This window comes from Cnephaeus nilssonii, assembly GCF_951640355.1.
Source record: "Cnephaeus nilssonii genome assembly, chromosome: 5".
Taxonomy (NCBI): domain Eukaryota; kingdom Metazoa; phylum Chordata; class Mammalia; order Chiroptera; family Vespertilionidae; genus Cnephaeus; species Cnephaeus nilssonii.
This window is the reverse complement of record NC_137076.1, coordinates 22,248,561-22,270,826: the sequence shown is the minus strand read 5'-3', so window position 1 is coordinate 22,270,826 and position 22,266 is coordinate 22,248,561. Positions and strand designations below refer to the sequence as shown.

The 22,266-nt window shown below is 51.0% G+C and overlaps 1 protein-coding gene across 2 annotated transcripts; it reads left to right on the top strand.

Annotated features, from left to right (window-relative positions):
* The first annotated feature begins 7 nt into the window (after window positions 1-7).
* Window positions 8-20,663, top strand: BRME1 (break repair meiotic recombinase recruitment factor 1). Of its 2 annotated transcripts, XM_079772859.1 has the most exons (9): window positions 8-341; window positions 902-953; window positions 6,518-6,692; window positions 8,894-8,975; window positions 9,215-9,319; window positions 12,941-14,209; window positions 17,627-17,715; window positions 19,718-19,810; window positions 20,116-20,663. In XM_079772859.1, the coding sequence occupies exons 2-9, from the start codon at window positions 923-925 to the stop codon at window positions 20,264-20,266; spliced, it is 1,995 nt and encodes a 664-aa protein (XP_079628985.1). In that variant the 5' UTR covers window positions 8-341; window positions 902-922; the 3' UTR covers window positions 20,267-20,663. The 2 variants fall into 2 exon arrangements, with proteins under 2 accessions (XP_079628985.1, XP_079628986.1); XM_079772860.1 differs by lacking the exons at window positions 17,627-17,715; window positions 19,718-19,810; window positions 20,116-20,663 and adding an exon at window positions 16,382-17,071.
* Window positions 20,664-22,266: the final 1,603 nt, after the last annotated feature.

Sequence of the window (22,266 nt, the reverse complement as noted above, 5' to 3'; positions counted from 1 at the left end):
GCGCGCTCAGCTGTGAGGGGTGGCAGTGGCCGCAGGGTTCACTTCGTCCCGCGTGGCGGTCTGGGTCTGGGCATTCCTCACATTTCGGTGGCCGTGGTAGGGTTAGTGTGGGCCTAGTTACCAGAAGCCATTCCACAAGCCTCGGGCCTCAGGCCTCCTGGCCCTTCAGCTCCAGACCCTCTTGGAGGGCTGCCCGGCCTCTGAGAGGAACCAAATTATCTTCTATTTTTTCCAAAATATTTCACGCATATAACTTAACCTAGTTGTCCCGCACCAGCTCCAGGCAGACCTTCCCAGTTCCTGATAAGGAGAGAGGTTTCTCAACAACTTCTCTGGCTCAGGTCAGTTTGGGCTTGTCCGGCCCCCAAGGGTGGAAGGAATTGCCCTGCAGTAACTCCCGTCCCCTCAAGGCCCAGGCGCCCCCACCCCCCACCCCCGTTGAAAGCCCCACATCCAGCCCTTGAAGCGCCCCAGATGGCCCCTCTAAAGTCACCTGGTGACTCTGAAGGACTCCCAGTGTCCCCTCCAAAGCCCTCGTGTGTCTCTAGAAGGTTCCCAGAGACCCCAGCCTGGAGGGAGGGAGCTTCACACAGGCTGCCCCAAGACTTCCCACTGAGGTCACCCCAGCCCCATCCACCCCTGAGCTCTCAGGTCTGGGCAGATGGGCAGTACCCTCTCTGCCCTCTGCAGCTTGGAGGAGGTTGGAGTTCTCCCCCAGCCATGCATGGCCCAAGGCTGCTGTGACTCCCACCCTGTGTCCTCTTGGGGCCTAACTGACCCCTCAGGGCAGCCACGTGGGCCAAGATGGGGGATGGGGTGGCTTCTTCCCTCAGGCAGTGTCACCGGGTCTGTATCCAGGGACAGTGAGTGCTTGTAATGATGGAATTTTGCTCATTTTCAGATTTCTCAAGGGAGGGCTAAAATGAGTAAGAGGAAGAAGCTTCGGACTTCAGGTATTTGGATATTCAAGTTGATCTCTTTATTGCGGTTTCTGCCCTTCATAGGAACTGGGGCTTATTAATTGCGGAAATGCTAAAATGACCACGCCAAGTTCCTTTAAAAAAAATAATTTAATACCTGCTAGTGAAAAAAAGTATAAATGGCCGGAGCCAGTTTGGCTCAGTGGATAGAGCGTCCGTCTGTGGACTGAGGGGTCCCAGGTTCGATTCCGGTCAAGGGCATGTACCTTGGTTGCTGGCACATCCCCGTTGGGGGGTGTGCAGGAGGCAGCTGGTCGATGTTTCTAGCTCTCTATCCCTCTCCCTTCCTCTCTGTAGAGAATCAATAAAATATATTTATAAAAAATATAGTATAAATGATGGAAGAGTGCATACAGTGGAAAGGGAAAGCTTTGTGGCGCTTCCTCCAGCCTCTGGTGGGTTCTACAGCTGAGGGGAGGGCCCCTGGCTTTGTGGCACGGGTGCAACCTCCAGGCAAGCCCACTCTCAGAGGCTGTTCCTGAGTGGAGCCTGATGTGTTGCAAGGCCCTCTGGTGTGTGGCTAAGTGCTTCACAGTCAAACCGAAAACCTGTGTTCCGCCCAACTCTGCCGCTCGCCCTGCGGTGGCAGATGACCTGCTGTATGCCTCACTCTCCCCCTTCTGCAAATAGGGGATAATAAGAGCGCCTCTCCTTTTCTTTAGAACAGTGATTCTCAGCCTGGTGGGGGGAGGCATTTACCCTGCAGAGGAAATTGACAATATCTAGAGACATTTTGGGTTTTCACAATTGGTGTGTGTGGGAGGGGTGGTCCTGGCATTTAGCGGGTCTAGGCCAGGATGCTGCTCAAAATCATAGGATGTGCAGGACAGCCCCCACAACACAGAGTGATCCACCCTCAGATGTCAGTAGTGCTAAGGTAGAGAACCATGCCCTAGAGCTCAGATGTGGATTAGTATTTGTTGTTTTGTTTTGTTATCCTTACCCGAGGATATTTTTTCCATTGATTTTTAGAGAGAGTGGAAGGGAGTGAGCAGAGAGAGAGAGAAACATTGATGTGAGAGGGGCACATCCATTGGTTGCCTCCCCCACCCGCCCCTGACTGGGCTGGGGATCGAACCCGCAACCCAAGTATTGCCCTTGACCGGGAATTAAACCTACCACCCTTCAGTGCCAGGCCATGCTCTATCCACTGAGCGACACCAGCCAGGGCTGGATTAGTGTTTGTAATGCACCAAGAAGAGACCCTAGGTAGTACGCAAATATATGCTACTATTATGATTGTCCTTCCAGACTTTATTCCCCTATGTTAACATCCAGCAAAACCACAGGCCAAGGATCAGTCGTATAGTACAGCATTAAAACAACAACAACAACAAAACAGGAAATGCCCTGGCCAGGTAACTCAGTTGATAGGAGTGTTGTCCCCTACACCAAAAAGTTGAGGGTTCAAATCCTGGTTGTGGTTTGATTCCAAGATCAAACTGGGCTGGTACGAGAGGTCACCAATGTTTCTCTCTCTCTTTCTCTCTCCCCCTCCCCCTTCCTCTCTCTCTAAAAATCAAAAACATATATCCTTAGGTGAGGATTTAAAAAAAAAAACAACACAAAAAACAGGCCCTAGCTGGTTTGGTTCAGTGGATAGAGTGTCAGCCTGCAGACTCAAGGGTCCCCGGTTCGATTCTGGTCACGGGCACATGCCTGGGTTGTGGGCTCGATCTCCAGTGTGGGGTGTGCAGGAGGCAGCTAATCGATGATTCTCTCTCATCATTAATGTTTCTGTCTCCCTCTCCCTTCCTCTCTGAAATCAATAAAAATTTAAAACATTTAAAAAAAAAACACAGCAAATGAACCTGAGTACACTACTTCTTCCAAACTTTTCCTTCACATACAAAAATATAGTGTTTTTATTGGGAAATAGAGTCATTACACATTGATATGCAACCTTTTTTTGTTTTTTTAATATATTTTAATGTTTTTTAAATATATTTTATTGATTTTTTTTTAGAGAGGAAGGGAGAGAGATAGAGAGTTAGAAACATCGATGAGAGAGAAACATTGATCAGCTGCCTCCTGCACACCCCCAACTGGGGATGTGCCCGCAAACCAAGGCACATGCCCTTGACTGGAATCGAACCTGGAACCCTTCAGTCTTCAGGCCGACGCTCTATCCACTGAGCCAAACCGGTTAGGGCTAACCTTTGTTTTGTACTTCATGGTATATTGGGACCATCTTCACTTGTCCATATACATATAAAATTTTATCATTAGAAAAGAAACACAAGTATGACATAGCGTAGTTCGATTTCCCTGTCTATTGTCTAAGGCAGGGGTCCTCAAACTACCGCCCGCAGGCCACATGCGGCCCACCGAGGACATTTATCCGGCCCACCGGGTGTTTTTGCCACCGCTGCCTGTCCTGCTTAGCAGCCGACTTAGCAGTGTGCATAGGAATTTGTTCATAGTTGTTTTGTTTTTTTAACTATAGTCCGGCCCTCCAACGGTCTGAGGGACAGTGAACTGGCCCCCTGTTTAAAAAGTTTGAGGACCCCTGGTCTAAGGTAACTCAAACTTCTTAAAAGTTTAGCAATAACCTCTTTGCTTAGTGCTTAATGAACTTAGGGAGTAGCATTCTATTTTTTTCCCCCTCGAAATGTGGGAACGAAAATAAATTATCAACAGATTGAAATATTTTGTGTAGAGATTAGCAATAGGCTGCTTGGGACACAAGAATTTCGCTGGCCTCAGAGGGGGAAGCTGGGGACAGCCAAGCCCACCCACAGCAAGTCATTTGGGGCCTCTCTTGGCCGTGGACCCCCAGCTCATTGAACCCCTGGGTTGGCCCAGCTGTTTCTGTATGCCTTGGACGGGGTGGGGAGAGAGGAAGACAATTCTGGCAGATGGTGAAAGAAGCCCTTTCCCTTCCAACATCTTTTTGGCCTTTGGTGTTGAAAACAAGGTTCTGCCTTAGTTTTTCTTATATTAGTCCTGTGGGGACAGATCACAGGAAGGAAATGGAAGGCTCTTCACTTCTGTTGATATTTTTGCTTCTTATTTGGTATAAATGTCCATTAGATTAGCAAAGCAAGCTAGTGTTTGGGCACCTTTAAAAACCAAATAAATGAAGCTGCTGTATTTTGTGTTTTCTGGCAGACCGCAAGGTAGGAATATGTTTGTGTAAGAAACTCATTGGAGCCTTGCTCTGGGTGCAGCATTGGGGTGGGCACCTGAGAAGAGGCAGATCAAGGATGAGATCGAAAGGTACAGCAGACTTAGTGCCTCCCCTCCACGCCTTCAAGGTCAAGTCAAGGAAAAAAAGAAAAATGCTTCTCATGGAGAGAGCTAATCAAATACACAGCAGTGGGTTATAGTTCTGAATGGGCACACACGAACCATAACAGAATTAGAAGAAATTATAGGAAAGTTGCTATGGTCTAGTGGAGTGCACAGAGTTGAGTGAATGCTGAGGTGGACCCTAGCAATTGGCATTGGGAGAAAGGTGGGGGGGCTTATTAAATGGGTTTATGTCAGTGGGTGTAAGGGGCTGAGGTTGGAAAGGGTCTACGTGACAGAACTCCAGGAAGATCAGGCCTACCTCTGGTTTGTCCTTTTGTCCTCACTGCCTGGTCAGAAGCACGGTACATAGTGGGCACTCAATAAATGCCAAAGTACACTTAAATGTGCAGACTTTGGAGTTGGATGCCTGGATCCCATTCTGGATTCCTTGGCCTTCCGTACCTGTGCTTTCTCATGTGTAAAATGGGCATAACAACAGGACCCTACCTTGAAGTTTTATCATAACACACCCCAGTTCTTAGGACAGTGTCTGGCATGGAGCTCACTAGAGTCAACCCTTATTTTTTGTTCATTGAATAAATGATTCCGTTGGGGCCAGATTTGGGGAGGTTTCACAAGCCAGCCACAATTGGCAATTTATGTGTAAGGGAGTTTCCTTTATCCAACAAGTAGATGTTAATGAATTCCTTTAGGCCCTAACTGGTTTAGCTCAGTGGATAGAGCATTGGCCCGTGGACTGAAGGGTCCCAGGTTCAATTCCAGTCAAGGGCATGTACCTTGGTTGTAAGCTCAATCCCCAGTATGGGGCATGCAGGAGGCAGCTAATCGATGTTTCTGTCTCATCAATGTTTCTAACTCTCTACCCCTCTCCTTCCTCTCTGTGAAAATCAATAAAATGTATATATATATTTTTAAGTACCTTTAGGCTCTAAATTGCTGTCAGTGATGAGGAAGGTGTTGCAGAGATACAAGGAAATAAGTGGCAGTTGAGACATCACGTCCTTAGCACTTAATCACACGGGGTCCAAGTTTTCCCAGGGTGGATAATCTTCAGGCATCACAGAAAACTAGAGTGGTACACAATTTATTTGTGTCTGCATTTCCTGGGAAGTGATCTGTATTTTCTACATGTTTATTCAATCATCTACCAAGTATTTTTTTAATGTTTTTGTTTTAAATATACTTTTATTGATTTCAGAGAGGGAGAGAAAGATAGAAACATCCTACATAATAAAATGGTAATATGTAAATTACCATCACTCCGCTATGCCCACGATTGGGCCAGCAGGAGGCGCAGGGGGCGGGACTCAGGGTGGCCGGGGTAGCTGATTGGGCCAGCAGGACGCTGAGCCATGGCTGCCGGAGGCTTTCGGAAGGCCTGGGGCACCGGCGGACAGCCGGCCGGGTCCCCCGCGATCAAAGGCCAAAGCAGGGACCCGGCCAGCTATCTGCTCCGGCGCAAGGCCTTTCGAAAGCCTCCGCAGCGCCGGAGGCTTTCGGAAGGCCTGGGGCACCCGCGGACAGCCAGCCCGCTGGTGCACCAGGTGCATGATTAAATCATGCACTGGGCCTCTAGTCAATGATAAGAGAGAACACGGGCACACGCCCTTGACCAGAATCAAACCTGGGACCCTTCAGTCCACAGGCCAACACTCTATCCACTGAGCCAAACCGGCTAGGGCCCAAGTATTTATTGATCACTGATGGTGAACTAGATGCTCTTCTGGGCACTTGAGACTCAGCAGAGAGTGAGATATAGACAAAGCCTCTCCTTGCATGGAGCAAGTTGTAGTGGGCAAGACAGAAAGGACCCAGTACATTGATTCTTGCAGAAAAGCTTTGAAGTCAACAAAAACGGCATGGGCCTGAAAGGGAATGCTCTATAGAAAAGTTAGGGAATGGCCCCTCTGCAGGGATGTTTGAGCTGAGACCCAAAGGAGCCAGTACACACCTCTCACCACTTCCCCAGAAAAGCAGTCAGCTGGGTTTTATCTTCTGTGGGTTAGAGCTAAACCAGGCCAACTCAGGATTCAGCCTCAATCATGACCAGTCCACAGGTAAAAGCTTTGGAATCCCATAGCCACATAAGCTCCTACGTCCCACCTAGATAAGGTTCCATCCCATCTCTCACTTTCCAGGCAAGTGTCAGAGCAGTGGTTTCCTGCCCTTGGAACAAGCCTGCTCACACTGCAGCAGTGGCCCTGCCAGGTTTGGTTGTCAGCGATGGAAGTGCATGCTCTTGGCATCCTCTACCCCTTTGTCTTCCTTTATCCCTAAACCAGGAGAAGGAATTCGTCCACCAAAACCCCCAAAGCACCCAAGGCTCAGAGACTCTGACGGGGATCCTCAGAGTTTCCAGTTTGGCCCTTTGTGTCACCCTGAAGAGTCAAAAGGCAGGTCGGGACCTGTTCCCTCTACAGAGCAGAGTGGGGAGGAATCAGGACAGGAGGCCTCCAGGTAGGTGGCTCAGAACAGACTCCTGCTATCAGTATCTAGACTTACTCTGTCTCTGGAGCCTCTGCTGGCACAATTCAAGCCCATTAGCATATCTTCATGCTTCTTCCTGTTCCACTTCCAAAGTTGAAATCATATGAAATTTTGGTTCCAAATTTTGGTCTTTTTTTAAAAAAAGTATATATGTATATCTCCACAATTATTATAATACTAGAGGCCCGGTGCACGAAATTTAGTGCACAGGGGTCGGCGGGGAGGGGGGGGGGAGGCGTCCCTCAGCCCGGCCTGTGCCCTCTCGCAGTCCAAGACCCCTCGGGGGATGTCCACCTGCCGGACATCCCTCTTGCAGTCCGGGACCCCTTGCACCTTACAGGCTCCCGCCACCGCCACTGCACTCGCCAGCCATGAGCCCAGCTTCTGGCTGAGCGGTGCTCCTCCTGTGGCAGTGCGCATCATAGTGACCGGTCGTTCTGCTGTTCTGTCAATTTGCATATTAGGGTTTTATTATATAGGATAAACATAGTCTCACCAATGTTTTTTAAAAGATTTTATTTTTAGCCCCAGCCCGGTGACTCAGTTGGTTGGAACGTCATCCCGTATACCAACAAAGGTTGCAGGTTTGATTCCTGGTCAGGGCACATACCTAGGCTGCGGGTTCAATCCCCTGTCAGGGCATGTATGGGAGGCAACCAATAGATATTTTTTTCTCTCTCTCTCAAATCAATAAAAAACATATCGTCAGATGAGAATGTAAAAAAAATTTATTTTAGAGCACTTTAGTTTATAATAAATTTGAAAGGAAGACAGACATTCCTCACATATCCCTTGCCTCACACATGCATAGCCACCCCCATTATCACCATCACTCACCAGAATGGTACTTAGTATTTTTTTTTAACCAAAGATGAACCCATATTGACATATCATCAACCAAAGTCTATAGTTTACCTTAGTGTTCACTCTTGGTGTACATCCTATGGGTTTGGACAAATGTATAAAGACATGTATCTACCACTATAGTATCATACAGAGTATTTTCACTGCCCTAAAAATCCCCTGAGCTCTGCCTGTTCATCTCTGCCCCTGATCCTGGCAACCACTGGTCTTTTTTTTTTTTTTTTTTTTTTATAATATATTTTTATTGATTTCAGAGAGAAAAGGAGAGGGAGAGAGAAATAGAAACATCAATGGTGAGAGAGAATCATGGATCAGCTGCCTCCTGCACGCCCCCTTCTGGGGACCAAGACTGCAACCTGGGCATATGCCCTTGACCAGAATTGAACCCGGGACCCTTCAGTCCGAAGGCCTACGCTCTATCCACTGAGCCAAGCCGGCTAGGGCACCACTGGTCTTTTTACTTCTCCATAGTTTGCCTTTTCCAGAATGTCATGTAGTTGGAATCATACAATATGTGGCCTTTTCAAATTGGCTTCTTTCACTTAGTAATGTGCATTTAAGTTTCCTCTATGCCTTTTCGTGGCTTGATAGCTCATTTATTTTGTTTTATTTATTTTTTTATCCTCACCCGAGGATATGTTTGTTGATTTGAGAGAGAGAGAGAGAGAGAGAGAGAGAAAGGGAGAGAGAAACATTGATTTGGTTGCCTCCCGTGCACGCCCCTACTGGGGATCAAACCTGTAACCCATATATGTGCCCAAACTGGGAATCAAACCCAAAACCTTTTGGTGCATAGGACAACACTCCAACCAACTGACCCACTTGGCCAGGGCTCAGTTCTTTTTAGTGCTGAATAATATTCCATTTTCTGGTTGTACCACTTCATTTACCCACGGGAGGCCATCACATTTTGGCAATTATGAATACTCCTATTTCTTTTGACACTGTGTTTCTCATATCTACAAATTCCTTTAGAATTTGCCGAGTTGGGGGCAGGAGTATCAGTGCAAATGAGAATTCCTGGTCTTACTTGAGGAGCCAGTTCCTGGGATTATAAGGGTGAAGTGCTGCCACAGCAGGCAGCTTCGATTCTAGATGTGGGACTCAGCACCCTTCTTGGAGTCAAACGTTCCGCAGCACACTGCTCCCCACCATCCCACCCTCTCTCAGCAAGAAGGTGCTCCAGGACCTCCCTTCTAGGAGACTCTGAGCACTACTTTGCCCCTGGGCTTCATTCTCTGTCCCACTAGGTGCCCTGAAAGCCTTGGGTGACTTCAGAACCTCTTGTTTTGTCTTTCTCCACCCAGCTCTCTGGACAAGGAACCTGGAGCTCCTTCCAGGCTCCTCTCACAACCAGAAAAGGAGCCAATCCCCTTTCCTCCTTCCCAGGTGAGCCTGTTTTGTAGCTTCCCCTGTGTGCAAAAAGAAGCCACCTCCCTTAGGCTGGAGTTCCTGCCTCTATTCATCCTCGTGGCCAATGGGCTGGTTCGCCCTGGGGATAGAGGGCAAAGGCCAGGTTTGAGACTACAAGAAGGAAACCGGTTTTGCTATTTGTTTGTTTTCTTTCTTAGACCGCATTCCTCCCTTATATTTATTGCTGCTTTGTTCTTGTTGTATCTGGTTCACAGAACTCAGACAGGAGGTTTGTCCCCCAGTTTGCAAAACCCAGGAAGACAGTGACAAGACTAGCAGCTGCGAGGGAAGAGGACCTTGGGAGTGGGGCCTTTAGCTCGGTAAGACCCTAAAATCATCAGGCTGAGCCCCATAGATGGGCAGCTTCTTGGCCAAGCCTTGGCAGCTGAGTTTAACTTTGGGGTGTTTTTTTTTGGCAATGGCTAGATCTGCACCTCTCCACACCCCATTTTCAGCACATTGCACTACCCATGTCTCTGGACTGCAGGTGCTATGCAGGCAGCTCCCAGGCCTGTGAGAAACACTCAGGACAGCTGTGCCTATATCAGAGTGCTGGAGGCAAGAGCCCTCTTGCCCACATTGCGTGAGAATTAGAAAACTCAGAAAGGCAATCCTGACTGGTTGCTTAGTTGGTTGGAGTGTCGCCCCAAACACCAAAAGGTTGCGGGTTCAATTCCCAGTCAGGGCACATACCTAGTTTGTGGGTTCATCCCCTGTCAGGGTGCATGCCATGCGGGAGGCAAGTGATCATGTTTTCCCTCTCTCTCTCTCTAAAAATCAATAAAAACATATCCTCTGGTGAGGATTTAAAAAAAAAGAAAAGAAAAGAAAACTCAGAAAGGCAGCCCATGTTCTGTCCCTGAACCCCTTTGCTTCTCAGTAGCTTTTGGGCAAGTTGGGGCGGGGGGGGGGGGGTCTCACAGTGTGCTTTCTTGTCCTTGCCACTGTGAGCTCCAGCGCTGACAATGTCTGGTAACACACGCCCCAGAACAAGTGAGTGGTGGGAATGCCAGCAGCTGCGTTTTTCATCAGCCTTAGTTGGGAACACCCTTGATAGCTTTCAACTGGTGAATGGTTGAACAAACCATGGTCTGTCCACACCGCGAACACAACTCAGCAATAAAAAAAGGAGCAAACTAGTGACACAGGCAACCGCATGGATGGATCTGCAGAGCATTACATGGAGTAGGACTAGCCAATCCCAAAAGGTTATTTCCTAGAGGGTTCCATTTACAGAACATTACTGAAATGACAAAATCTTAGACATGTAGGGTGGACTCGTGGTTGCCAGCAATTGGAGACGGGGGAGGGGCAGGGAGGTCACAACATGGGAGAGAGGTGAGTGTGGCTGCAAATGGCAGTGCCAGGAATCTTTGTTTTGCAACTTTTCAATATCTTAACTCTCAGAGTGGATACACAGCCTCTACCAGTGAGAGAACCGTATAGAACTTAATACACATACACGAATGGGAGAGCTGAATAGGGTGGGGGACTTCATCAATTTCAGCACCCTGGGTGTGATACTGTACTTTGGTTATGTAAGATGTTACCATTGGGGCAAACCGGGTGAGGAGCACAAAGGATCTTTTCACATTATTTCTCACAACTGCACAAGAATTTGCAATGATCTTACAAAAAGTTTAATAAAAAAAAAAGTAGGAGTGATAGCTTTGCCATTGATGCTGGAAAGGCTGCATGTAACTCAGCAGTCTGGTGGCCGGTGGCTTCACTGAAGCCCTATAGACATGCTGTGACCTTCAGTGGTCTGACATTTGCAATGCACACCCTCTCCTAGAAATGTTGGCCCTGATGTGCAGGAAGGTTATTGAGAAGGTGTCTCCTCCCCAGCACTGATAACTACAAAAGAAGTGGGGGAGCAGCTGCTCTCTGTAGGCACCCTGGATGCAAACCTCAGTCCCTAGGTATTGAATTTATTTGCAGTTCAGTTTGAAGGGAGAGATGATGGCATGGGTGTGAAAGGAAGGGAGATATTGGGTTGACTCCATTGTTTGGGGCTGCATAGCTTGAAGGATGGAGTTGCTGCTAGTTGAGACAGGGAGACTCTGAGGGGATGCTCGGGAGCTGGTGTTGGTTGTGTCACATTGGAGGTGACCAGGAAATGCCAGGTGGGAATGTCAGATATGTGCATCTACAGTCAGGGGCGACCTGGGCTGCGGTGACTCCACAGGTTTAGGCCTGAGCACCTAGAAGGATCAAGTTGCCATCTACCTAAGGACGGTACTCCATCTGTGTCCCAGCTGGAACCATACTCTCTCTGAGCTCTGGTCCTCTCCTCCCACCTTTTAAACAGTTTATCTGAAAATAATTAGAGATTTATAGGAAGTTGCAAAAAACAGTATGGATCTATTGATGGATGGATGAATGGGATAAAAAAAATGTGGCATATCCACTCAATGGAATATTATTCACCCTTACAAAGGAAGGATATACTGCTGCATGCTACAACACAGATGAACCTGGGGACATTATGCTAACAAAATAAGCCAGTCACAAAGCAACAAATGTCATACAATTCCACTTACATAAGGTCCGTAGATTATTCAAACTTATAACCACAGTAGTGTGGGGGTCATGAGGGGCTGGAGAGAGGGGGGGGAATGGGGACCTAGTGTCTAATGGGGATAGAGCTTCAGTTGTACAAGATGAAGAGTTCTGGGGATGGGTGATGATGATGGTTGCACACGAGTGTGAATTTACTTAATGCCACTGAACTATGCACTTAAAAATGGGTAAGATAGTGCCCTAGCTGGTTTTGCTCAGTGGCTAGAGCATTGACCCCGCTGACTGAAGGGTCCCAGGTTCAATTCCGGTCAAGGGCACATACCTCAGTTGCAGGCTTGATCCCCGGCCCTGATCGGGGCTCATGTGGGAGGCAACTAATTGATGTGTCTCTCTAATATTGGTGTTTCTCTCTCTGTCTTTCTCTCCCTCCCTTCCACTCTCTCTAAAAATCAATGAAAAAATATCCTCAGGAGATGATTAACAACAACAAAAAATGGTTAAGATGGTGAATCTTCCATTGTGTGCATCATACCACAATTTAACAACAAAACAGCAGAGAAGTCCTGTGTTTCCTCCCCTAGCTTCCTCCGTGGTGACTCTTACATAAGTATGCTTCATTTCCAGTCCAGGCAGTTGGCATTAGTGTCATCCACAGACCCCCTTGAGTTTTATATCCTAGATCTCCACATGCCTGGTGGGGAGAAGGGGTTACCCTCCAGCCCCTGGCACAAAGCTCTGCCTTGTACTAGTGCAGTAGTCCCCCCTTTCCTGTGCATTCACTTTCCGTGGTTTTAGTTAACCTGTGGTCAACCACTGTCCAAAAAATATTAAATAGAGAATCCAGAAATCAACAATTCTTAAGTTTTAAATTGCATGCCGTCCTGAGAATTGTGATGAAATCTCACACTGTCCTGCCTGGGACATGAATCGTCCCTTTATCCAGTGGCTCCACCCTGCTTATGCTCCGTTCCCATTAGTCACTTAGTAGCCGTTTGCGTTATCAGATTGACTGCTGTGGTATCACAGTGTTTGTATTCAAGTAACCTGTATTTTACTCAGTAATGGCCTCAAATCCATTCATATAACTTTTATTACAGTATACTGTTATAATTGTCCTATTTTATTATCAATTATTGTTGTTAATCTCTTATTGTGCCTAATTTAAAATATAACTTTATCATAGGCATGTACTTATAGAAAAAAACATAGTATATATAGGGTTCCGTACTATCTGCAGTTTCAGGCATCCACTGGGGGTCTTGGAACGTATCCCCCACGGATAAGAGGGAACTGCTGTACTGATCCCTTCAGTGGTCCGTACAGCGTCTGAGACTTTATACAGATGCAGTAACAACTAGAAAAATCTTCAGAGTGGTTGGTTATTGAAGGCCTGAGGCTGAGTCTTTCTCTCTACACAGGAGACACCACCAGAGTTCAGTGCCCAGCGGGCAGGAAACCAGGCATGGCAGGAGTCCCCAGAGCTCACTGTCTCGGAGGCCTGGGAGCCAGGAGACCAGACGCAGGCAGATGGCACCCACTCCGAGCACAGTGTCCAAAACTCTGTAACACCTGTGTCCAGCCGGGGGGATTCTCAGCCTGAGGTCTCCAATGACATTTCTTCAGAATGGGGGATGGTGCCCTTGGTTTCAGAGAGTGCCAGCCAGGACTATCTATTGGAGCAAGGGACCAACTTGCCAGATGCTGGAAGCACAGAGGGGGGTAGGATTCCAGGTGATCTCAGCCAGAAAGGGCATCTGCCAAGCAGTGGTGCTGAGGAGAGGGAGCCAGACCGAGGAGTCCCACAGGAGGAAGGTGTCCAAGGGGGAACAGGGACTGACCAGGAGAAAGGAGACAGCGTCCTAGGCTTGGTCACTCAGGGCTCAGAGCCTGGATCTGCAGCCCAGGCCCCACCCGACCCCCTGCAGATACTCAGCAGGGTTGGCAGGGAAGCAGGAGGGAGCCGTAGCAGCCCCAGACACTCCTCCCTTAGGATCAGTGTCATCACAGATGTGGTCACAGACCCCACCAAGTCAGAACAGAGGGCTCTGGAGTTGACTGGGCCAGATGAGAAGGCTAACACCCAGGCACCTGCCTCTCCCAGCGGGAAGGCCCCTGATGGAGACCATAGTGGGGCCCTGCTCACAGGCCCACCTCTCGCTGGGGAGACCACAGGAAGCAGAGGAGAGGCAGGGTGGGAGGCCGAGGCCCCTGGTGATGTCTCCAAGGGCCCTGCAGCCTCCCTGGTCCTGGCTCATGAGACCCAAGAGCCCTCAATAGGGGCTGGATATTCCAGTCCTGTAGCCTCGGAAATGGGCCCAGTTGTTGGTCAGACACAGGTGCCAGACCTAGATCAAGAAGGGCTGGGAGGTGTGTGTACGCTGTCTTTGTTGTCACAGCCCTCAGGTGAAAAGGCAGCTGAATTAGGTAGCCAGAGCCATGAACAAGACCTTGGGGGGTTCAGTCTGTCCCTTGGAGCCTCTGTTCCACTGCTGCACAGAGAAACAGTGGGTGGTCCTCCCCGGGATGCTGGGGCCCACCAGGGCAGCCCAGATGCCCCCGCAAGCCTGGCAGGCCAGCCCAAGCATCCTGACCCTGCAGACCAGGCCGCCTTGGAACTCGACTTCCTGCCAGACAGCCAGATACAGGATGCCCTGGAAGCCCTCAACTTTGAAGCCCCACCTGAGCAGGTAAGAGCTTCCTTAAGTTACAGCCAGACCATCCCAGATCAGGTGCCAGTGTCCATAGGCTCTCGTCCAAAAACTGCCCAATGGTGGGGGAAGATGGGGCGTGTGGTAGTCTGTCTATATGGCAGACGAGTCTGGGGGTCTGAGTTGCAACTTCAGGGGGTGTGTGGAGTCTGATTTTCCAGAAAGAAAGACCTGATTTTCCATGAGGGGCCTGTGCCAAACATATGTATGGAATTTTGACTTTATGCTGGAATTTGTAGGAACTTTGCTTCCTTCAGGGGGATGCCTGCATGACAGGCAGTGGGAAAGCTGCCCAATGAGCCTCTGCCAGCCCTGGTGTTCACCTGTCAGCGCAGGTGGCAGCCTTGCTTGAGCCCCGCTCCCAGGGAAGGCTCCATGTCCCTGGCTGGTGGCACACCTGTGCCTGGGCTAAGTGCTTTGCAGTGGTGCTCTGGGAGGTAGGTGGTTCTCGGTTCTCTTTCCACACACTGGGTTGGGCACCTGCCAGAGGTGGCACAGCCAGGAGGGGAGGAGGCTGGGCCTGCATCCAGATTGTCCTGATTCTATAGCTATGCCTCAGCCACCCCATCCCAGAATGTGGAGTCCAACTCCCTTTACAAACGGTGGCCTGCTTTTTCAGCTGTCCCTGTTAAGATTGTGTTGTTGTTTTTTCCAAAAGTTTATCCAATACATGCTTGTCAAGAGCCTGTGTGTGCCAGGCATGAAAACAACAGGTGTGGTCCCTGCCCCCCTGAGGTTTTCAGTAGCACTGTTCCCCCCTACGTCTCCCAGAGTGTGCATTTTTTAAAAATATATATTTTTTTATTGATTGCAGAGAGGAAGGGAGAGAGAGATAGAAATATCAATGATGAGAGAGAATCATTTATTGGCTGCCTTCTGCATGCCCCACATTGGGGATTGAGCCCGAAACCCAGGCATGTGCCTCTGATCGGAATCGAACCTGGGACCCTTAGGCCACAGGCCGACACTCTATCCACTGAGCCAAACCAGCTAGGGCCAGCATGAGCATTTTTGTACCCTATCATTTTGGAACTTAAAGAGTCTTCATGTGACACAGCTCCAAAACAAACACAGGATCTCACCTGGTGCCCAGCTGGAGAAAGCCAGCTGTTCTGCGTGCGAAGGGAGCGTGACTGGGTTGAGCGAATGTGGTCTCCACTGCATTTTGGCCCTCCACAATGTTCACCTGTGAGGTGATTTCAGCCCTGGCCCTCCCTGGGCCGTCCGGGCCCTGGCTCCTCATGCACCTGTCTCATGATCACCAGATGAGCAAGATCATGGAAAGTAGGTCACAGTGCAGAGTTAGAACACGATCTCCTGGGAAGAGCTGAAATTTTAGAATTGGAGCCTTGTTTCTTGAAAAGTGCAACTCCACACTCGGAAGGAAACACCATTTAAGTTACTCCCAGTCTCTGGCCTCTTGGGCAGTGGCTAAGGGAGAAAGCTGGGGAAGCAGTCGGGACATTTGGTGGCATCCAGCAGGCAAAAGAGCAAGCCCTTCAGACAGGCTGCCAGTGACTGTGCACTAGAAAACACCGGGAGTGCCCTAACCGGTTTGGCTCAGTGGATAGAGCGTCAGCCTGCGGACTGAAGGGTCCCAGGTTCGATTCCAGTCAAGGGCATGTACCTTGGTTGCGGGCACATCCCCAGTAGGAGGTGTGCAGGAGGCAGCTGATCGGTGTTTCTCTCTCATCGATGTTTCTAACTATCCCTCTCCCTTCCTCTCTATAAAAAATCAATAAAATATATTTAAAAAAGAAAAGAAAAGAAAACACCGGGAGTCAGCAGTGTGGGGGACCTGGGCAGACAGCCAGGTGGTCAGACCTGACAGGTCCCCCAGGGGAGTAGGCACTGCCTTGACAAGGCTGCCAACGCCCAGACGAGTTTCGTTTAGATATTGGGCGTTCCTGACAAGTTGGGGTGACCCAGGCACAAGCAAATTCTCATGGGAAGATTCTGATAGCCCTTGGCAGGAAGGCCAGGTGGGCAGGGACATTTAGGTACAGCAGATGGGTGGAGAGCAGCCTCACCGGGCACGGTGGTGAGCGCCGCTTCAGGTGAAGCCACTCAGACTCAAAGGTTACACAGCGGTGACTGACCGGTTTCAAACCCAGGTCCCCTCACAGGAAAACGTGTTTTCTTCTAAAACAGCTCCTTTGGGACATGATACTCACCGCAGAGCTGTGGAGTCTCCGTACACCGTTACAAAGCTGATTCCCAGGTCCCTTTCAGGGGCCTACAGCTCTGACCCTGGCACATGCAGGAACACTTTTGTCATGACAAACATGTACACAGTCCTGGTGGGAGAGAGCATGTTCCCACGGCCAGGAACAGTGAGTGCAGGGAGTTTGGTGAATATGTGACACTGGATGGTCTTTTAAGTCAGAGTTGCCTACATGAAATAGCCAGATGCTGGGAGACACTGTATTGTTGTCTACAGCAGAGATCCCAGCCGGCAGCCTGGTGTCCAGGGCCAGCTCGTTCTGGTGGTGGGGACTGTCCTGTGCACTGTAGCATGTTGAGTAGCATCTCAGGCCTCCACCCAGATGCCAGTAGCACCTTCTTCCCCAGTTGTGACAACCAAGAATGTCCCCTGACATTGTGAAGTGTCTCCTGGGGATGGAGTCATCCCCAGGTGAGAACCACTGGCTACAGGCAGTTTTTCAGGTACTTCTTTGCTAGAGTAGCTCAACCCTTCACCCCGTCCCCACCCCATCAGGGGAGAGGATGTCCCTAGAACAGGCCCCTTTTCAACCCCAGGACTTCGGTCTCCTTAAAAGAGACCCTGGGCAAGCCGCTGCCCGCCCCCCCCCTTCGCTCCCCCGGCCTCTTTCCTCTTTCCATGGGACACATGTCACCCGTGATTGAGCCTGACATTTTCCACAAAAATTAAACCACTGTCGACATTTAGAGACTTAAGCTTCTCTGGGTTATTTGGCTCTCTCCCCTATTAATTATGAATTTTTCCTTTGCAATAGATTTGCACAATCGTTTCCTGACATAAAATGTGTGGCTTATCTGGCTGACCTCTTCCCCTCGACACTGATGCCCACCTTGTTACAGTCACTACACCTAGGGGTCCTCTCTGTACCTTTCCAGATACTGCAGGATGCAGAGAATGTGGGGATGGAGCCACCCCCAGGCATAGGGCAGCTTTTGGGAGGTGCAGGCCCAGGAGAGGACAGCAGGGTCGGGCCCAGTGGTTACCCTGTCTGCTCTCTTTCTGAGGGGTGATGGCAAGAGCAGCCCAGCTGGTGGCGCCCCCATCTAACCACTTTTCCTCCAGGAGTTCCAGCCTCGGAGTCCCTGCCGTGGCCAAGGGGCACTGAGACGTTTCCTGTGTGACTGTCCTGTCCTGTGCAGGGCTAACTGGTCACACGTGTGCTCTCTTTCCAGTTGTTTCCTGCAGCGAGTGGGGTGGGCCCTTGCTGGCCTGACACCAGCCTAAGTACTGAAGGAGGCCCCCTCATCGAGTCCCAGCCAAGGTAGGCCAGGTGGGAGGCCACCCCAGGACCCTCATCTAGGGGGAAGGGGGTCCTCCCTTTAGAGGGAGAGTCACTGCTTTCCTGGCACTGAGCTGCCATGATCCCCCACCCCCAGCCCTGTGAGCTCCCATTTTGCTGATGAAGGGGCCTGACTCCCCCTCACTGGGCCTCGCTTTCCTCAATCCAATAAGGGAGCTGAGCCCTGTCCTTCAAACTGAGTGTGTCCCTGGCTCCCCGCAGGTGGAGAACTGGTCACCAGCCATCTGCACCCAAACAAGCATCTCTCCCTGGGACCCCTGGGGTGGTGCCCTGGTTCTGTGGGTTGTTTGAATTCAGTGTGTGCATTTTTCTGGAGAAAAGGTCCAGAACTTTCCCTGAATCTCCTCGGAGTGGGACAGCTAAGAACCACTGACCTAGCCAATCTTGGGCGGTCCCAGTTCTGGCCCGGGGTGGGCCCTCCAGGGTCTGACCTGGCTTGTGTCCTCACTTCCCACTTGGCTCTGTGCCCCAGGGCAGCCACTTTCTCTCCCTTCGGCAGGCAGGCCGCTGGGTGCACTGTCCCTCCACCTGAGGAGTGTGCGTGTGGGGGACGAGGGTGTCCTCTCCCCTTACTCCAGAGGCTCTCACAGTCTGTCATCTCCCTGCAGTCCTTTCTCCCGGCCCTGCCAGGGCAAGCACTGGGTGGCCATCCTCTCCTGTTACAGGCCTCTCTGCAGAGGCGGTGCCTTATCAATTATTTATGGCCAAGCTTGTGTCTGTCTAGCAAGAGTGGAGGAGGGGCTAGGGGTGCAGCCCTTGGCCAGTTTTTCTGTCCCTCCTCCTCCTCCTCCTCCTTCTCTTCCTCCTCCTCCTCCTCCAAGGATAAGGTAGCATGTTTTTGCCCTCTTCCCTTGCATAAGCTTTGTCACTAGTACCTGTTGTACTAGTGACACACACACATGCACATACCCCCTGCACAAGTACCAGAGGCCATTCAGTCAAAATGGCCCCACCCATTGTTTGAGCAAAGAGGAGGGAGAATCATGTCTCAATCTGATGTCCTTGCTGGGCGATGTGACCCCACACCCACATGGACATCTGGAAGACCCCCAGGGCAGGGCCTGGGGTGATGGCCCATGGTGAGTAAGACACAAAAGAAGCTAAGGCCCAGGTCAGCCAGCCATCTTGGGTGACCACGGCAGGTGGAGCAGAACAGAGATCCCGTAGTGAAAGACCAGGAGGTGCTGCCATGCCAGGGTCTGGTATGATTTGGGGAGAGCTGTTGGCTGGAGGCCAGGAGGACGACCCTCTGCCAGCACCCTCAGGCCACAGGTTAGATACAGTGGCTGCTGTGGCACATCCACCCCTCCCATAGAGGTTAACGCCATCCAGTGTCAGCTCTTCCAGGAACTGCTCTGGGCACTGGGCAGGCAGCGTGGGACAGGACAAAACATGAAGCCACCATTACTGCACGTTGGGTGGGGCAGGCAGGGTGAGAGACAGACGAGCAAATTAGATAAGCAGGTGGCAGAGTGTTAGGGAGAAAAAGTCAGTGGGGAAGAGGTTAAAATTTTAACTCGGTGATCAGGGAAGTATTCCCCAACCCCCTCAAGAAGGAGACATCTGGGAGAGAACATTCCAGAGCCCTAAGAAGTGCTCAGGGAAAGGCCAGGAATTCATCTTGTGGCTGGAGGGAGGGCAGGGATGAGAGGGAGGAGATGGGGTCTGGAGGGGCCAGCAGATGGTGCAGTGACCATTTTCACAGCCCTCCACCCCATACTGCATGGGAGACAAGCTGTAGGGGCAGGAGCTGGGGGTCTGGGGAGACTCTGGTGGGGAGAGGTGGCTGGATTCTGGGTGTGCTTTTGGCAATCGATCCAGCTGGGTTGGCCATCAGATCTCTGCCCACAGTAGCTTAATATCTGGGAAAGCAGACAGCTGAAGGCCAAGGGAAAGCCCCCCAGAATGGTGTTTGGTGGAGCTGCCTGCTGAGGTCAGGCCTCTTATCTTCCTTTCCCTCCAGTACCCACAAGGGGATCAAGCCCTGTGAAGCCACCAGGATGGAGGATGCAACAGATACCATGCGCGGCCTCATTATTGAACTCTCCAACCTGAAGTAAGAGGGGATGGATAGGACAGGCAGTGGGATGGGAAAGCCAATGGGGCAGCAAGGAGGAGGCCCCCCACAGCTGCCCAGACCTCCCATCAAAGGGCCTCCAAAAAGTATCATTCCTCCTGGGCTCTCACCTTTACAGAATTGTTAGGTTCTAGAGAGGGCCTGGGACAGTCAGCGGTCCACTCTGTAACAGGTTGATTCTGATTGTGCATGTGTGTCTGTGAGAGTGTGAGCCTCTTGAGAATGTGCGAGCAGGAGTGTGGTGTCCTGCTCTGCCTCATAGTCAAGCCAGCATTTTCCTGCAGCCGGCTGATCATGAATGCCCACCGGGACCTGGAAGCATTCAAGCGCCTCAACTACCGGAAGGCAAAGCCTGCAGGGAAAGCCCCCATGCCCTACACATCAAAGCGGGCTGGGGCTCTCCCTCCAGGGGACCAGCCCTGGAGGGATTTGTAGATGCTTCCAAATGGGAAGCTGGGGGACTGTGTGTGCAGGGCTTACCCCTCCCATGGACGTATGTTTTGTTCAAACCCTGGCCCCCAGAAGTGCCTGATGTTCCTGCCACAGAGCTGTCAACAATCCCCTGCAGATCCCGGAAAGCCTTCAGTCCCTGAGGTTGCTCCTGGTATTTTGTTACCCCTGATACTTTGTTACCCCAAGATGCTCCAGCGAGTCCTAGTGGGCCCCAGAAACTGCCCTTCAGCCGACCTGGAAGTCAGCCTCCCCTGAGAAACCCTGGAGGCCCCACTGGAGTCCACAGCGGCCCTCTGGAGTCTGTATGGGGAGGGAACCTGCTCCCCCAGAGGCTGAGGCTGCAGGGGGAGGTGGCGGCGGGCTGGGGCCGCAGGAGCAGGGCCCAGAGCCACTCAGATGTTTATCTGGGTTTGCAAATTTTGGCTCCTTAGCTGAGGTTATGGCAGGTTCAGAATTTGTTTCTTTCCTGGAGGAAAAAGGGCCCCCTTTGTTGGTTGTGCGTTTGTCTTTCTCTGGATTTCCATTTTATTTATTTTGGGAAGAGCGTTAATAAATGATTCCCTAGCAAGGCCCCAAGATCTGTTGTTTGAAGGTTGAAGCCTTTGGGTTCCTTGATATTTGGCCCACACACCTAACTGCCTCTTTCCCCTTTTGCTTCTCATCCTCCCTAGGAAGGAAAGTAGGGCTATTGCTGGGACACAGGTCAGGGTGACCCCACGAGTTCCCAAGTGTGTGGGATTCCCTGGGAGCGGGTGGCTGTGGGTGCCCCGTTGAGGCACCCACACCAGCATCTGTGAGGCAGTGAGCCCACAGGACTCACCTGGAGAGGTGTTTTTTCCCAGTGCTCAGTGGCCCTGTCTGTTCATGAGACAAGCTGCTTTGAAGCCCCAGACCGGAAGGAGGCAGTCCTGGGGGTTGTTATTAAACAGGATGTCGCGGAGGGGTCACTGCAAACCTCATCCCCCATAAGCCTGACCACAGCCCCCAAGGTAGCATCAGAAGCAGCCCCAGACACTTTCATCAAACCCACTTCTCAAAAAAAAGCTATTTCTATTAAATTGGTCACCACCAGGTGGACCAGACCTGTCCCTTTGTTAGTGGCTCCGCCAGTGACTCCCACACCCAGACTCCTAGGGCCATGGCAGAGCACCCTTCCCACTGCCTTTGTACACCCTGGGAGACTCCATTCAGGAGGGGGGCAAGTCAGATCAGGGTCCCCTTTCACCTCTCCTTCCTGGACCCTGCCAGGACATGCCGGTTTGTCCAGTGTGCCCAAGCCCCAGGAGCTCTGCCCTTGGCAGTACGCAGCCGCTGGCAGTGCCTGGGATGTCGTGTCCCCAACTCAATGTGAAGTCCCTTTGGGCTGCCCTCTGGTTTTTTTGTCCTCCATTCTCCCCCTCCAAGCCTAGGCAGCAAGCTGTCTTCAAGGGCAGGCTCCCATCCCAGACTCTCCTTCTGGGTGGCCCCAGTTGAAGGGCAAGAGTGGACCTGCAAAGTCCAAATCCTGCCTCCACCCATCCCTGGGAGAAAGACCGTGTGGGTTGGGGATGGAGGCCAGTACCTTGACTTAGGGAAATGTGGATGGACACTTGCCACCTGCCAGGGAAACAACCTCTGGTGATGGAGGAGACAGTCAGGGGTAGGTGTTCCTCTGAGCACCCCCTTCCCAGGAGAACTGGATCACAATCCCTGGGTGGGGAGGGCTCTGTATCTCCTACCCTTGCCCAAGCAGATCCAAATTGCCTCCACAGTACCCTGGGCAAGGCCTCAGCTGGCTGACCCCCCAGGACACAGTCAACATAGTCCCATTCTTGCCCCCACCCAGCAGGGCTTGGTACATTGACTCCATGGCCCCAAGTCACTGGGGCATTGTGTTGTGATGTAAAGATTCACTGAAGGCCTCCGTGGGGAGGACAATGGGGGTGAGGGAGGCTTGGTCTAATTGTCTTTCCATTTCTCCCCTCATATCAGGCCCTCACCCC

Excerpts from the sequence above, each read along its gene's own strand:
- BRME1 (XM_079772859.1), top strand. The coding sequence starts at position 923 with ATGAGTAAGAGGAAGAAGCTTCGGACTTCAG. Across the intron at positions 14,210-17,626 it reads TTGAAGCCCCACCTGAGCAG|TTGTTTCCTGCAGCGAGTGG; the intron begins GTAAGAGCTTCC and ends CTCTCTTTCCAG. Across the intron at positions 17,716-19,717 it reads CTCATCGAGTCCCAGCCAAG|TACCCACAAGGGGATCAAGC; the intron begins GTAGGCCAGGTG and ends CTTTCCCTCCAG.